General features: G+C 37.7%; 1 protein-coding gene across 2 annotated transcripts in view; it reads left to right on the top strand.

Moving 5' to 3' along the window:
* RPS6KA3 (ribosomal protein S6 kinase A3) overlaps positions 1-18,443 on the top strand; it is a 148,975-nt gene that overhangs the window by 13,118 nt on the left and 117,414 nt on the right. For both annotated transcript variants that reach the window (XM_070943971.1, XM_070943970.1), the window contains exons 3-5: positions 12,676-12,792; positions 13,848-13,929; positions 14,974-15,054. In XM_070943971.1, coding sequence (XP_070800072.1) covers positions 12,676-12,792; positions 13,848-13,929; positions 14,974-15,054 — 280 coding nt within the window. The remainder of the gene's footprint in view (positions 1-12,675; positions 12,793-13,847; positions 13,930-14,973; positions 15,055-18,443) is intronic.

Raw genomic sequence — 18,443 nt, 5'->3', positions numbered from 1 at the left:
TCCCCCAAGGACCCTGGCTGAATGACCAATCCCTAGCCCCCCATGATGTCATGTGAGGTGCATATTCAGATGGCCCCATCCATCTGGTATGCCAGAACGGTTGACCTTGACTGGCTATCAACAAGTCCATTCAGAAGACGATGAGAGAATCCCTCCCCTCTCCTCCCTTTTTGGTCACATCACAAGATATCTCCACCAGCTCGCTTCCCCACCCAAATACCTATACCTCCCCCCCTTATTAATATGGCAGCCAATAGCAAGCAAGCATCATAGAGGCTGACAGTTACATTCTGCACTAGTTAGATCCCTTTTATCCCATTCTGGGCACATTTTATTTTAGAAAAAAGAAAGATTCAAAGAATTATATCAGTTATAGAGAACAGCAATCAGGACTTTCAGCTTTGCAAGAAAAGATTGAAAAAACTAGGAGTGGTTACAGTGATAATAATCATGTTACCTAGTGATGACATCTGGGTTTGTTGCAAAATTTTGTGCAACTGCTACTACTGTATGGTATAGGTTTGTGTTAATTGCATGATGTATTGCTGTTTATGAAAGATGTACTAAAATGAATTTTAAGTTTCTATTTTTATATAGTATTTATAGGATAATGTATGTCATGTGATCATTGAGCATAAATAAATTTTTACTTCCTTACTTGCTTAGCATCCCAGAGTGGAGAACACAGAATAATTCTTAAGTTATAGGAATGTAGATTCTATTTTCATGCATCGTTGTGCCGACATTCCTCAGTTATGGGAACCTTCACTCCTTTGATTTGTTCTACTGAGTGCTTGTCAAATATTTATCTCCCTCTGCAGTATGGTTCCGCCCCTTCCTTCTGCGCATGCTCAGTCTTTTTCACTCAGTTGACTCAATAGGTCTAGAGTGCTTTTTGTTCTACAGATAATCTGTCTATTTCATTATTATTATAATTTATTAGAGGGCTGCGTTAATGGCTTCTGTCTTGACAGCTTTACAATTGTTTTGTTTTTTTTAAAAAAAAGATCGCTATTTAAATTGCGGCGTTAAGGGGCTGCTAGCCGCCTTGCCGTTCAATCAACAACGATCTGCTGAGGTTTGGAAGCTGTCTGATTATTTTGCTGTCTATACTGAAGAAAATTTTTTCTTGTTTAAAGTTACGGTGCTAAGGGGCTGCTAGCCGCCTTGCCGATTTAAATTGCGGCGCTAAGGGGCTGCTAGCCGCCTTGCCGATCTGTCAGCAGCGATCCGCTGTGGTTCGGACGCTGTTTCTTTAATTTAGCCGAGGTGTTTTCAGCTGGTGAATAACCGCTAACACTATTGCAGCCCTCTCTTGTTTATCAGCGGCTACATGGTTTCTAAAGTAACTTTCAGTCTCTGTGGAAGTTACAGTTTTAATTGAGCTACATTGTAACGCTTGAAAGCTGCTTTGTTTATTTGAGCCGCGGTGTTTTCAGTATCCAATAACACCTTTGAAGTTTCGTTATTTATTAGCGGCGAAGGAGTTTCTGATGTTGGATTCAGACTCCTAATGAAAGAATCTATTTAAATTTAAAGAAAATTGAGAGACTATTTAAAGTTCCTGCCTGCGCCAGGCAGACTTATTTTTGAAAGTTGTGATTTTTTCTCTTGTTATACACTCGAGTGTTATACTATTAATATACCACAAGAGATCAGTTCGGAAACGTTGGGCTCGAGGAATCTTCATTAAACTGACAGTTGCTGAGGCAAGCAACTGACAGCGGAGCCATTTTTTAACTGTCAAAACTTCCTTCATCATTTGCTTACATCAACTGACAGAAGTTCATCTCAGGGAAGTTTCTCTAATTAATTGTTGTTTGATAAAAAGATTATTATACCTTGAATTAATTAATTAATTAATTAATTATATTTAAAAAAATTAAATTAAAAAATTATTATTATTATTATTATATTGATTGAATACAATTTTAATTAAATATGGCAGACGATAACCTATCATCTGACCTGGAACAGGTCGCTTCTCCTCCTAAAGTACATTCTCCTCAGCAATTAAGAAAAAAACGAGCTAAAACAAAAAATGTGACACAGCCTCAACAGTCTGCCAATTCATTGTCTGATGACATTATTAAAACAATGAATAAGATGGAAACACGTAGACATAAAGCTTTAGAGCATCAATTTGTCAAAGCCAAGTGTGCTGCACAATCGGCTTCTAACATATATCATTCTGAAATGTCTGATAATCAACAATTTATTGATGACAATCATCAGGTTAATGAGGAAACTGAAGAAATTCAGTCACAAGATTCTATGTTTAGAGAACAACAAGGTCAATTTATGATAAATATTCCTAGAGGTTTGGCTCCTCAAGGGCCTATTTTTTCAGGTGTTAATTCACTAAATCAAGGTCCTCCTGAAGCCACTTTCACCCCAACCGCTGCTGGGCTTAGGGGGGAAAATATTCAAAACAGTGGTCAGGAAGTGGATTTTCAAACAATGGTTACACATGCCATTTCTAAAATATTCCAAGCAGGTTTGCAACAAACCAGCTATCCTTGTCATTCTGGTGCAGTTACCAGTAATCAATATCATTCTCAATCAATTCCTAAATAGCAATATTTTAGCTGTGGGGATGACACAGAGTTAGAGGATTTTGAATTATCAGAGGATGAAGAAGACATGACACCAGAAAAACCAGCATTTCAAGGTCTTTTCAAACCATCTTTATTTAAGTCATTGCTACATAAAGCAAAAGTAGCTACTAATATGGGACTAAATTTAGATAAGTCATCTGATCCTAATACTCAAATGAATCCAAATGAAAATTTGTTTAAAGTACACAAGTCTGATTTGGACTTTGTTCCATGCCCAGATCTATTTTCACAAGTTATTAAAAAATCTTGGGATCATCCCAGTTCAACTTCTGGCCCTAATAGTTTTGATGAAAAATTATATTGCTCTCCACCAGACTTGGATGAATTGTTGCAATTGCCATTAGTAGATGAACCGGTGGCAACACTTACGTCATCTTCTGTGTTAGTCAGTGAAGTTGGAGAAGGTCTTAAAGTTGAAGACAAAAGAGCTGAAATGACATGTCGCAAAACTCATCAAGCCGCGGCATGGGCAATTAGAGCTGCAGTTTCAGCATCATTTTTTAACCGGGCCTCTCTTATTTGGCTAAGACAATTAAGAGATAGATTACCACCTGAACAATCTAGGATTCAACAAGACGTATCAAAAATTATTGCAGCTGCAGAATACTCTGCAGATGCTTCATTAGATGCTGCGAAATTCGCTTCCAGGGCATTAGCATCTTCTGTAACTTCAAGAAGAATTCTTTGGCTACGTCACTGGAAAGCTGACTCACGGTCAAAATGGAGGCTCACATCAGCCCCTTATAAAGGCCATTCTCTATTCGGAGAGTCCTTGCAACAGGTTCTGGTAGAAGGCAGGGATAAAAAGAAGATTTTACCCTCCTTGTATAGAAGACCAGAATGCAGATATTCTCCCTTTCAACGACAGTTTTTTCGATATGATCAAGGAAATTCAAATACCTACACACAACGTGGTAATTTTCAACCCTACTATTCCTCATACTCGAGTAATAGAAATTCCTTTCGAGGAAGAGGCAGCCGCCAATCATCGTTCAGAAGACCTTTTTGAGGAGCGAGGTCATGTCAATCTCGTAGAGGCAAGTGACTCGAATTCTTCCCTTCCCATTGGGGGCAAACTTCAACTATTCTATCACCAATGGGAGGAATCAACAACGGATGCATGGATCTTACGTACTATAACCAGCGGCCTCACTTTGGAATTCACCTCAAACCTGCCTACCATATTCATCCAATGTCCTTGGTCAACTCAACCATTGCAACAAAATCTGATGAATCTCGAGATCAAGCACCTGAAACAAATCAAGACGATCGAGGAAGTTCCAAAAGACCAAATTCAAACCGGTTTTTATTCGATCTTTTTTCTGGTGCCAAAAAACTCAGGGGGTTGGAGGGGAATTCTGAATTTGAGGCAGCTGAATGTGAATGTTCTATACAGAAGATTCAAGATGCATTCACTAAAGTCGATTCTACAATGTGTAAGACAACGAGATCTCATGCAATCCATAGACCTCAAAGAAGCATATTTACATGTGCCCATCCACCCAAGGTACAGACAATAAGCCGCCCTGAGTCTTCGGAGAAGGGCGGCATATAAATCAAATTAAAAAAAAAAAAAAAAAGGTACAGACAATACCTCAGGTTTGCATATGCGGACAAACACTTTCAGTACAGGGCAATGCCCTTTGGCCTTTCTTCTGCACCAAGAACATTTACGAAATTGTTAGCGGCAGTAGCGGCCAATCTCAGGTCTATCCCAATACGTCTAGTATGTTATCTGGACGACATTTTAATTTTGTCAACATCAAAGGATCAGGCATGTCGGGACAGAGAATTAGTCATCCAATCTCTACAAAACCACGGTTTTACAATCAATGTGGACAAAAGTCACTTATCACCGACAACTCGACTATTGCACCTAGGTGCAATCATAGATTCAGAACTGGGATTAGTTTACCTGTCTCCAGACAGACAAAACAGCATCAAGAGTTTAGTTCTGCAAGTAATATCACAGAAGAAAACTGCACTACTAACAGTGTCTCAACTTCTAGGCAAGTTAATATCTGCAATTACAATAGTGCCATGGGCTCGTTACCACACGCGCCATCTTCAGTGGTTTCTGTTACCCTTTCAAAGGCAAAGACGAGCGGATTCTCTTCACAAAGTGGTGGTACCAACACGAGTAAAAATATCCCTACGTTGGTGGATAACAGAGGCAATTCAGAAGGGTTCTCTGTTTCTACAATCAGAACGAGTAACGTTAACAACGGATGCAAGCCTTTATGGATGGGGTGCACATCTCAATTCATTGATAGCGCAAGGGATTTGGTCTACGTGGGAAAAAAACCAACCAATCAACTGGTTGGAATTATGAGCAGTGCGCCTGGCGTTAATTCAATTTCAACATCAAGTGACCAACAAACATGTCCTGATTTTAACGGACAATATGACAACAAAGGCACATTTGAATCGTCAGGGAGGCACAAAATCAAAAATTCTAATGGAAGAAACGGATCGCCTCATGTCTTGGGCGGAGAAACATGTCTTATCGATAAAAGCAGAACATATATCAGGAGAAATAAATGTACAAGCAGACTGGTTAAGCAGAGGCAAAATAGACCAATCAGAGTGGATGTTAGATCCCAAGCTGTTCAAACAGATATCTCTCAGATTCGGTCAACCAATAGTGGACCTATTTGCTACAAATCAAAACGCCCAGTTAGCAAGATTTTTTTCTCGTTTTCCAACTCAAGGAGCAGAAGGCCAAGATGCTCTAAGGTCTCCTTGGCCGCAAGGACTTCTGTATGCATTTCCTCCAGTCCCAATAATTCAGAGTGTAATTCACAAATTGAGGGAGGAAAGAGCAGACATGATATTGATAGCACCTTATTGGCCTCGCAGACCATGGTTTGCAGACCTCTTAGATCTTTCAATAGAAAACCCTTGGAGAATTCCTCCAAATCAGATAGTTCTACTTCAAGGAGAAATAAGACATCCAAAGCCAGACTGGTTACAATTGACCGTCTGGCGCTTGAAAGGTCCAGATTAACAAAAGATCATATTCCTTCAGAAGTAATTGCAACTATTCAAGCAGCCAGAAGACCATCTACTATGCGTATTTACAATGCATCTTGGAAGGCATTTGTAGAATGGTGTAGTACAAGTCACGTAGATCCTACATCAGCAACAGTACTTGAGGTACTATTATTTCTTCAATCTGGTTTAGACAAAGGTCTGGCTCCTTCAACATTGAAGAGACAAGTAGCAGCATTGGCTACAGTCTTAGATGGACCAAGTAAGAAGTCTCTTTCACAAGATATGAGAATTAAATCCTTCCTAAGGGGAGCTATGAATTTAAGACATCCTATTGTTCACAGATATCCTTCATGGGATATGAATTTAGTATTACAAGCATTAACAAAAAAACCATTTGAACCACTGGCATCTATAAGTATGAGATATCTAACTTTAAAATTAGCCTTTTTAATAGCAGTAACATCTGCACGCAGAATATCAGAAATAGCTGCTCTTTCAATTAGAAAAGATTTATGTATATTTTACACAGACAGAGTAGTACTTAGATTAGATCCATCATTTATACCAAAAATTAACTCATATTTCCATAGAGCTCAAGAAGTAATTTTACCAAACTTTTGTCCAGATCCTAAACATCCTAGGGAAAAAATGTGGCACACACTAGATGTACGTAGATCATTAAGACGTTATATAAAAAGAACTGAATCGTTTAGACAAACTGAAGCACTATTTGTATCATACTTACCTTCTACAATGGGTAAGAAAGTGTCTTCTAATACAGTGGGGCTCTGGATTAAAGCATGTATATCAGTGGCATATAGTTCACAAGGGGAAAGTTTACCTGGAAGAGTGTTACCACATTCAACACGCAGTGCTGCAACTTCTGCAGCATGGGCTACACAGGCATCTGTAGATGAAATATGTAAGGCAGCTACATGGTCATCTATTTCATCATTTGTTAAACATTACAGATTAGATTCCTTTGCGTCAGCTGATGCAGCGTTCGGGAGAAGAGTTTTACAATCAATACTCCCCCCACGAAGCCAGGACAATGACAAGGAGTAATTCCCACCCTAATTATTAAGCTTGGGCATATCCCATAACTGAGGAATGTCGGCACAACGATGCATGAAAATGGAACATTGGATTACCTGAATGTCCATTTTATGATCGTTGTGACGACATTCCGTCCCACCCTTGGCGTATTGCCTGGTGGTCGTGGGGGGGTGTCTTTCTTTTTTCCCCTCTGCAGTTAAAGTTCCGTTGAGTATATTCTTCAGATCTGATGGAGTTAGACTTCGTGAAAAGACTGAGCATGCGCAGAAGGAAGGGGCGGAACCATACTGCAGAGGGAGATAAATATTTGACAAGCACTCAGTAGAACAAATCAAAGGAGTGAAGGTTCCCATAACTGAGGAATGTCGTCACAACGATCATAAAATGGACATTCAGGTAATCCAATGTTCCATTTAAAGCTTAGCATCAATTACAACCCCTTCATTAGTAAAAACAATTGTTGGTGAGCCTATTAATTTGGATTCCTGCAGAGAATTGAATGCAAAAGCTTATATAACCATGTCTATCTACAGTGCTGTTTGGAAAAAATGTACAATAATTTAATTTACAGTAATAAAAAGCTAATTTCACTGGTGTAACTTGATAGTCAACTAATAATATTAAATAGTTGATGATTATAACATTTATCAAAGATAAATGTCAGCTGTTTGAAACTAGGAATATAAAACTATTCAGTTGGTATTTCACAATTACTAAGGATGATGTACAAATGGCTAAGTTATAATGACTAAAAGCTATAAATCAGGAAAATTCTGATTGGAATTTCACCCTGGATGTGAATACTTTGGGTAATTTAAGCCAAACCATTTATTTCCATCCTGTCTTCCCCAATGAGTAGCATAGGAAAAATCATATTGGTCCTCCTTATAAAGCTGCTGTAAGATTGTGACAAAATAGGGTGTTATATGGGGAAATTGTACATTCTGCTATGTTTTGGGTAGAAGGAAGACTCAATTAAATGTTTATTTTCTTTTTATTTGAGTTTAGCCTTTATTCCTAGGTAACTCAAGGCAGCAAACATACATAATGTTCCTTCTTTCTCTTGTTTTTCTAACAATAACTTAGTGATATGGTTGGGTTGGGTTGGGCTGAGAGAGAGAGACTGGCTCAAAGTTACCTATCAGGCTTTCATGCCTATAGTGGGACTAGAATCTAGTTTCCTGGTTTCTATGCCAGCACCTTAACCCCTACACCAAAGTATTACATCATTAAAATATTTAATTATTAAAGATGATTACATGAAACAGGTTAAATTATTAATTAAAAGTTAATGCTCAGTAACTATTTGAGGCAATTCATTGTTGTTAATCTTTTTCCTCTTCATTAATAGCTATTGGTTATATCAAGTGCTCATATATTAGTTTTAAAAAATCCATTAGTGTGACAAATTTCATATTAGTTTCTCATACACTTTACAAATTGGCTCTCACTCACTCTCACTTTGCACATCAGGTGGCTCATAAACACCTTTAGACCAGTCAATCAACTCCAGCACTGGCACCACTTTCACAGCCAGTATTAATGTTTGCAAAATCTCTTCCAGTGGCTTCAAGCTTTTGTCAATGCCTTTCTTCTTTAAGAAATACACCAGATTATTTACACTTCTCATAGTTAGTTTTTTTGACATTCCTATTTGGTAGTCTAGATTCCATTGAATATCCTCATTCGTTTACTTAGTCAACAACAGGGATCAAACTAGATTCAAATTTTGATATAAAATGTAATAATACATGGATGTAATATGCCTTCTGACTCATTTATCTGACATTTCTAAATATAATGAAACTATAATGTATATTTGATTTTACATGTATTGACTGCAGCTAGAATAGTATTTGCACAACAATGGAAAAGTGAAGAGATCCCAACAGATGAAAATGTGATTTAAAAAGTATTAGAATGTGCAGAAATGGATAAGCTAACACTAATAATTAAGGAAAAGAAAGAAACTGAATATTTTTCGATGGGATTTATTTTATCAATGGTTAGCTGACAAAAGCAGGAACTAGAAATAGGGAAATATATAGAAGGATTAGTGATATAAGGAAGATATCTTAAATTGGTTAAATAAATATGGTTATTATTATTTTATTCATTAAACACGAAACTCAGTTAACTGAACATTTAAAGATATGTCATAAATACCATTGACTGGTGCTAATGGTTGATACGGATTGCTGCCAGCGTCTAGGTATCAACCAACTATCTTCTTAAAATATATGAGGTTGTTGTTGTTATTGATACTAATGCAATGAATATTGTTGTAAACATTTTGATTATTATTTCCTAAAATAAGTTGTACCCAGTCAATACACTATTCAATTGAAATTGGAATTTTTGTATGTTATAAAATAAAAACTTATTACAAAAATAAAATAAATAAATATAATGAAACTGATCTGGTATGCCCTGCAGGATCACGGAGTACCTGAACCACTCATTGACTGGGTCAAAATGCCACACAACATCAGCAGCCAAGTGAGTTGCCCAACTGGTCTCCAACAGATTCCCAGTGATGGTTGGGATACACCAAGGCTGCACTGTCACAACTTTTGTTTATACTGGTCATGGATACCATCAGGGGTGAAATTCAGCAGGTTCTGCCAGATTCTGGAGAACCGGTAGCGGAAATTTTGAGTAGTTAAGAGAACCGGCAAATACTACCTCTGTGTTGTGGCCCCGCCCTCTGAGCCTATCTCATCAGAGGAAGAAGGCTCCAAACATGAGGGAGAGGAGTCAGCCAGGCCTCCCTCTCCAGGCCCCTCCTCTCTGGCACTGTCTCAGGTGCCGGCCGAGGGAGAGGAGATTAGCCAGAAGCCAGGTGTTTCTGATGAGAGCGAGGAAGAAGAGCCGTCGTTCCTGGATGCACGCCAACGAAGGCGTGATAAACGGTTGCAGCAGTTAAGGAGGCGTGCTAGGGATTAGAACTGAGTCACTGGACCACACCCCAGAGACTATATAAGAGAGGGTGGTGGCTGGTAAAACTCCGCGACGAACAAAAACTAATTCTGGCTAGTCACTTGAACAACGTCTGAAGCTGCCGAAGGAATATTGTTTTGCTGGACTATTTGCAATGCGTATGTAATTTTATGTTATCTGTTGCAGTAAAGCTCTTGGCAGACGGTGCTTATATCGTTGCCAAGTTTGAGATAACAACCTGTGTGCATGCCAAGTACTTTCTTAACCCTCGGCTGGCTGTGTTTGTGTGTGTGTGTAGATGGGGACAGATCACTTTGGCTGGCCCCAGAGTGGGATGGGAATGGAGATTTTGCAGGATACTTTCCCTGCCACACCCACCAAGCCACGCCCACAGAACCGTAGTAAAAAAAAATTGAATTCCACCACTGGATACCATCACACATGACCTGCAGTAGAACACACCCTGGACTATACTCTATGCTATACTCTGTGCTTAAATCCAGCCTATGGGGCCGGCCTGGAAATATCGAAAGGACTGGCCCGTGGTGTCTCTGCTAGCTAAAACGGGCTGCGTGTACCCCCCCCATGACCTGTTTTTGGCTTCCCCGGCCTCCAGCAGCACTCTGTCGGCAAAAACAGGCCACACTGAAAATGGGCCACGTGGAACCCGTTTTTGGCCAGCAGAGTGCTACAGAGGAGGCCATGGAGGGCAAAAACAAGGCATGAGGGGGTGTACAAGCCTCCCTTGTCCTGTTTTGCCCAGTAAAGTGCTGCAGGAGGCCTTTCAAGCCAAAAACGGGGCAGAGGTGCGTGGCCTTCCTGCACCCCATTTTGGCCGGCAGGGTGCTGCAGGAGGCGTCCGTCCTGTCTCCCCCCTCTGGCCCACTGAGAACTACAGTGCTGATCCAGCCCTCGAAGAAATCCATTTTGACACCCCTGCTCTATGCTAATGATGATATGCTTGCTTTCACAACCAGAGGCAAACTACGGCAGCAAGTTCAAACATGGAATAATCATCTCGACCATTTCGGACTCTGCCTCAACATCAAGAAAGCTGACAGACTGGAACGTTTCAAATCAATGGAGAAAAGCTAAAGAAGCTGGACATTTTTTGGTATCTGGGATCCCACCTCCAAGGCAATGGCGACGTCAATGGCGAAGTGTGAGCAAGGGTGAATGCAGCCTGGATGTGTTGGCAAGAACTCACTGGTGTGTTATGACAGATGAATGCCAACCCGTGTTAAATTTAAGATTTACAAGACAACCATCTGCCCTGTTGCACTGTATGGCACTGAATGCTGGGCAACAACAACAGGGATCGAAAAGTATTTCCATGCCATGGAAATGCAAATGCTCCATTGGATATCGGGCATCTCCCTTCTTGACCACATCACAAATGACACCATTTGACAACATTTTGGTGTGACACCAATTATAGAGAAGATGAGAGAAGACCGCCTGGCCTGGCTTGGTAGGCAGGGAAGATGGGGTTTTGAGGTGCAAAGGAGGATGGGGCGATCTCCCCTCCCTCCTCCATCCGTCTGTCCCACTGCAAGGCTGCCACAGAGCCCCTGCCCGCCGAAGCAGTAGCTCACCCAACCCACTTTCCGCCAGCCTGTAGGGGTTTATGCAGTTAGACCGAAAGGGTTTGCTTTGTTCTCGCATAAATCATCCCCAAGGAAAGGAGGATCAGCAGGAAAATCCTCCCCACCTGCAGATCACTTTCTGAAAGTGTTTTCCTCATTCTGCCCGCCCATTGTGCAGGCACCTCTGATCTTTCTCTCTCTCCTGCATCTCAAGCAAAATCAAAACCATGATGAATGAGGCAGCTTCAGCGGTCAGGAGCTCTGTGGTGGCCTTGCAGTGGGACAGACAGGTGGAGGAGAGAGGGAAGATGAAGAAAAAAAAGACATCCCCGAAAATAAACCAAAAGAAAATAAGACCAGGTCTTATTTTCGGTGAAACACGATATTTGTTTCAATAACTAATGTATCAGTGTCAAGTTATTGCAGCTAATACATGCTGATACACTCTGTCCAGTTTCTGATATCCTTAATCTAGTTTAGTTGCTTAAATAAATTATCATTTCTTCTAAATGTGCCACTAATCAATTTACTTAGATCAGGAATGAAAAACTAGCTTTTAGAGATCCAGCTAGTATCCAGCCATTTTAACTCCCAAGCATCAATTTTGTCTTCGGGGAAGGAAGTGGGGAGCCATGGTTTGACTGAGCCTAATCTTATTTTCAAAAGATGATTAAAATAAACATTTTGTATACATTGCCCTGTTTGACCTTGGAGGAGTGACTAGATACAAACATGACTGCTTTTAGTGAATAAATGTTTAAATAGAGATCTAAACACATTTCTTTGATTAGTGGAACCTAGAGTAATCTAGAAACTTCTTTAGTAAGTCTAATTACTTTGTGCTAAATGTAGACATGGAAAGGAGCTGTCCAAATCAGTGCTTCTCATTTCTTATATGCTTCATAATGGGAACTTCTGAATTTTTTTGCTATTAATCATTAAGCATTAATCATGACTACTTGTCTGTTTTTCCTGTTGCATCAAAATTATATTCATTGAAATCTGTTTTTGTATTGTTCATGTTTTTTTCATTAAATATGTCTTTAAAAAAAATCTTCTGAAATAAACTCCACTCAGTGCAAAATTGACTTGTTTAGTTAGGGGAAAGGAAACAAGTACTTTTATTAGTGACTAGAAACCATTTATGGACTTTTTTCTGGCAATGGAAAAAATGAACTGTTGATTTATGGATTCGATGTTTAGAAAAGGAAAGTATGGAAAGAATGGGATTATGACATAACTTTAAAAAAAGAGGGTTGACATTGAATTTATTTATCTGCTGTAAAGAAAATGAAGTCGATCTTTTATATAAATTCTTTATTCTTTTTCTTTTCTTTCCTCCATTTACTTTTTTAACATCCACTTCCACTTTTTCTTTTCTTTAAATTTATATTGTATGTTTCCTTTTATTATTGTATATTATCTCCTAATAAACATATTTTTAAAAATGACAACTCCATTGAACTAATTTTATTTTCTAGGAAGAAGGCAGTATTAAAGAGATTGCAATAACATATCATGTCAAAGAAGGGCATGAAAAAGCAGATCCTTCACAATTTGAACTCCTTAAAGTACTAGGCCAGGGATCTTTTGGAAAGGTAAGAGACACTTTGGATATGTAAAAGCTACCATAGTATTTGCTGCAGCCTATACTAATCAGAATTCCCTAAATGAGCATCTAGTTTTTAAATTCCACCTATCAAATCTTTCTACAGGTTCTTTAATTGTTTCCTAGTTTTCTGTCCAAGCTCAGATTTGAATATCTAAGAATGATTGTTCACAAATTATGAATAGAGAACAAAATAAATTTAATATACTTCCTCACAATTCTCCATGGTTAAATTAATATATAAAACTTGTTTCATTAATAAAACTCTGCAATACTTTGGATTCTGGTTCAGAGTGCTTTGACACATACAGGACCATGAATATAGCATCCGTCTACAACTCCTCAGTACAATCACATCTTTTCCCAAGATCCAGCTGCCATATGATCATGGAAACAGATACCGCTGCTTTAAGAGTCACAGACAAAGTTACTTTCATTTTCCTACAACCTTCAAAGGACCTTTTCAGGATCTAATCAAAGTACTAAATAGCCTAACTTTGAGGTGGGCAGGACTTTTTTTTAGACCAGAAGCATATAAAACATTTGGGAACTTTATATTTGAATAATATTATTTGGTATGTGCTGATCAGCCATACTCCTCTAACTGAAGTCACAGGCTTTTTCATATTTTATTCCCCTGCAAACTGCAGAATTGAAAGCATTATTAATAAATTTTGCATGTGTGTGCCAAATTGTTAAAAGGGCTGCTTTGTGCAGGTTGATGCAACTGCTTTGGAATCTATTCCCATCTATTTTTGCAAGTGATATACATGTACAACTACATCGTTTTTCCACTGAAGTTAAATAGGTATAGATGCATATGTACATACTTTATAGACAGCTAGGAGCAGCTTCTGATGCTGGAAATTCTTACATTTACTGTAAGGATTCAGAAGGGGGTGCTTTGTTAATGCCCCATTCACTTTAACATTATTTTAAACCTTTGTAGAGTCCTAGTTTTTATATTGTTGGACAATTCAACTGATTATTACAATAACATTGTTGTGTTTGACATTAAAAAGGCTTTACTTATGCTTGCTACAGGTATTTCTTGTGAAAAAAATCTCAGGATCTGATGCCAAACAGCTGTATGCAATGAAAGTGCTTAAAAAGGCAACATTGAAAGGTAAATTATGAAACCTATAGATTTTTTAAAGAAAAAGTTACTTTTTCATCATAATTATCACTGTGAACAGTCACTGAGTGTATGAGGGAGTTGCTAAGTGAGGACTACCTGCATTCAGGAAGAAGTTAGTGAAGGTTGTCAAGGTGCTGTTATGCCAAATATTCAATTGTTTAATAATTTATTTTACATACAAATTGCTGGGTGGTGGTGGTAGAAATATAATAAAATTAGTAGCTCCTTGATCACCTATTTGTATTTGTAATTCAGTGCTTTTGTGGAGAGATTAGACTAGTGATGCCCAATATTTTTGAAGAACAATCCTGAAATTATTAAAGTGATGATAATAGCATTTAGCAATTGACTAAATGCTTACAGAGCTTTACAGCCCTCTCTAAGCAGTTTACAGAATCAGTATATTGCCCCCAACAATCTGGGATCTCATTTTACCGACCTTGGAAGGATGGAAGACTGAGTCAACCTTGAGCCAGTGAGAATTGAACTGCCGAACTACAGCCAGCAGTCAGCAGAAGTAGCTTGCAGTACTGCATTCTAACCACTGCGCCACCACGGCTCATAGTAATAATTGCCTATGCCACCGCTTGTCTACTAGTCTGAAATACAGGTTGGCATCAGCAGACTTGTGTGTTTTAGCTATCAAGTAGCATTTGATTGAGAGCCAGTTTGGTGTAGTGGTTAAGATATTAGGGTAGAAACGGGAAGATTGTGACCTAGTCCCACCTTAGGCACAAAGTCAGCTGGGTGACCTTGACTTATCACTTTTTCTCAGTCCTAAGAAAGAGGCAGGGGCAAACCATTTCTGAAAAACCTTGCCAAGGGACTTGTAGGGACTTGTCCAGGCAGTTTCTAGGAATCATTCATGATTGAGTGGAAGGGGAAAAAAGTATTTGATTGGCTAACTGCCAATTTACTACATTTTATATTACATTGGTTCTGGAAAGCATTTGGGCTGAGATAACTAGATATTCCAAAACAAAAGGTCCAAATTGATTTAGTAGCTATTAATTTGAACTAAATGTTTTATAGTTCGTGATCGTGTTCGGACAAAAATGGAACGTGACATTTTAGTAGAAGTTAACCATCCCTTTATTGTCAAGTTACATTATGGTAAGTTTAATACATTTTGCAAATCAATGAAATATGATTAGAATATCTGTGTGGTAGGCCAGGTAAAAAAATCCAGATACGTCTGAGATTCCAAGACTGCTAGCTTATTGTTGGAGGGTATAACAACAGAATTTTGAAGCCCAAAATCAAGGTGGGGTTACTTTAAGTTTCTTCCTCATGCTTCCTTCAATTTTTGGACTGTGTAATATATTGCCAAGTCCATCCTTAATGGTTCTTTCATACTTTCCCCAAGGTCAGGTCTATATAACCGCTATGTATAATGCTTCAAAAATATGTGTTGTCTTAGTAAAAATATTGACCCTGCCTAACAGTTAACAAATTGATTGACATTGAATGGTCTAGCAATAGAAGGAATTAGAAAATGTTTTTTTTCTGACAGGAGAATTTCATGTGTGGAATTCTACCAATAAGTAGCCAGTACTGAGCTTTTAGAAATATAATTTTAAAAGCCACTCAGATATTAATTGTTTTTATTAAAAAGTTTTAAAAAATTTTACAAACATTTCCCCTTCCCCCTCCCTCCTCCCCTTCCAACCCTCCCTTTCCCCTCCCCCACTTCCCAGAGCAAAATACAGGGTATAACATCTGACAATCATAAGCTAACATAACCTAATTATCTATAGCCTCTATCCCGCTCTTGAACTTTTAACTCCCCTTTTACTAAACTAAATTTAAGTATTTTATAAAATCTCTCTAATCATTCATAAACTATTTGAAATTTTTTAGTCCGATATTTGCCTTGAATATAATCAATCCATCTTTTTCATTCTAACATATATTTCTCATTTGAGTGGTCCTTTAGATATGCCGAAATTTTCGCCATTTCTGCTAAGTTTACTACTTTTAACATCCATTCTTGAATAGTAGGTAAATCTTCCTTCTTTCAGTACTGCGCCACCAAAAGTCTTGCTGCAGTTATTAAGTTCAGAATCAAATTAGTCTCTATAGCCGTACAATCTGTAATTATACCTAACAAAAACAACTGTGGAGTAAACTTTATCCTTTTTTTAAGAATATTTTGAATAATCCACCATATTTTTATCCAAAATGCTTTAACTTTTTTCAGCTCCACCAAACATGAAAATAGGTAGCATCAACACAATCACATCTCCAACATTTAGTTGTAAGTTTGGGTACATACAAGCTAACTTTTTAGGATCCAAGTGCCATCTATAAAACATTTTATAAAAATTTTCTCTCAAGTTTGGAGCTTGTGTAAATTTTACATTTCTTACCCAAATCCTTTCCCATGTTTCCATCATTATTGGTTCCTCAAAATTTTGTGCCCATTTTATCATACAATCTTTAACTAACTCTGTCTCCGAATCTATTTCTATCAAACTATTATACAACCTTTTTATATGCATTCTACTCTGATCCCTAATTTGTTTTATCAAATTTTCTTCACTTTGTATAATACCAATTTTCTGATCTTTTTTCCATCTATTCTGCAGCTGTCCATACTGAAACCGGGTTTGAATTGCCCTTTCCTCTCTTAGTACATTCAAAGGCTTTAACTGTAGTACATTTCTTTCTGTAAACAGAAGTTCTTTCTAAGTAATTACATCTTGTCTTTGTTCTATACTTATATTTTCTATCGCATGTCTGGGTACTGCCCACATGGGTATGTTGCCATTCAAATTATATTGGTATTTTTTCCAAACATGCAGGAGGGCATTCCATAATATATGACTTTTAAAAGTCCTATCCACCTTTTTCTCATAAACTAAGTAGGCATGCCAACCATTTAACAAATCATACCCTTCAATGTTCAATATTCTTTCATCTATTAAATTAATCCAATCACTAATTGCTGACAAAACAGCCGCTTCATAATACAATTTTAGATTGGGCAATTTCAAACCTCCTCTTTCACGTATATCCTGCATTATTTTTAATTTAACTCTTGGTCTCTTCCCTACCCAAACAAAGTTGTTAATACCTCTCTGCCATTCCTCCAAATTTGCATTCTTTTTAAGTATTGTTATCATTTGAAAAAGAAATAGAAACTTGGGCAGAACATTCATTTTAACTACTGCTATTCTTCCCAACAAAGACAGTTGTAATTTTTTCCATTTATCCATCTCTGTATTTTATGCCATAACAATTCATAATTATGCTTGTATAATTTCCCATTTGATGTTGTGATAACAGTTCCTAAGTACTTAACCTTTTTCACTATCTCGCATCCTGTTACTCTTTCCATATCTTCTTTTTGATTTGTATTCATATTCTTAGCTATCATCTTTGTTTTCCCTATATTTATTTTAAACCCTGACACTTGACCATATTGCCTAATTATCTCCATCAAACCTGTAACTGAACTTATTGGTTGGGTTAAATTACAACCAAATCATCTGCAAATGCTCGTAATCTATAATCATGTTGCTTGATTTTAATACCCTGTATCTTATCCAAATCCCGTATTCTGCTCAGCAATACTTTCAAAGTTAGAATAAACAGTAGAGGAGACAAGGAACATCCCTGTCTTGTTCCTTTCTCAATTTGAAATATTTCTGTGAGACTACCATTAACTATTATTTGTGCTGTCTGTTTCTGATATATTGCCTTAATAGACTGTATAAAATGCTCTCCCAACTTCATCCTTTGTGCTACTTTCAATAAAAACTGCCAATTCAATCGATCAAACGCTTTCTCTGCATCCAGAAACATAAGCACCACGGGGACTTGGTTGTTCTTCCCCAAATACTCCATTATATTAACTATTTGTCTTACATTGCTTTTCATTTGTCTCCCTTGTATAAATCCAGTTTGATCTTTATGAATCACTTGTTGCATAACTGACATTAATCTATTTGCCAAAATTTTTGCAAATATTTTATAATCTGTATTAAGCAATGATATAGGTCTGTAATTTTTGGGTTGACTATGATCCTGATCTTCTTTCGGGATCAGGGAAATAAAAGCTGTTCTCCAGGATGGAGGCACTTCTCCTCCCTGTTGTATTTTAACAAATAACTCCTTAAGAGGTTCTACCATTTCTAATTGGAAATTTTTATAGTACACTGCTGTCAAACCATCTATACCAGGAGCCTTTCCACTTTTTAACTGTTTAATTGCCAAAAGAATTTCCTCAGTGGTTATTAATACATTCAATCTTTCCCTTTGTTCCTCAGTAATTGCAAGAATATTTTCCTTCTGCAAATATCTCTCTATATCATTACTATGTATATTATCACCAGCATATAACCTCGTGTAGAAATCTAAGAATGCTTTCTTAATCATATTCTGTTGATATATCTCTTTACCTTTATACTCTATTTTTTCTATTGTACGAGATTTTTGTTTTTTCCTTAACATATATGCTAACCACCTGCCTGGTTTATTTGCGTTACAAAAAGTATTAT

Source organism: Pituophis catenifer, unplaced genomic scaffold (assembly GCF_029215685.1).
Source record: "Pituophis catenifer annectens isolate HBS135680 unplaced genomic scaffold, rPitCat1.0.hap2 SCAF_4, whole genome shotgun sequence".
Classification (NCBI taxonomy): Eukaryota; Metazoa; Chordata; class Lepidosauria; order Squamata; family Colubridae; genus Pituophis; species Pituophis catenifer.
The sequence above is the reverse complement of the archived record's forward strand: the minus strand, read 5'-3'. Positions and strand labels throughout refer to the sequence as shown.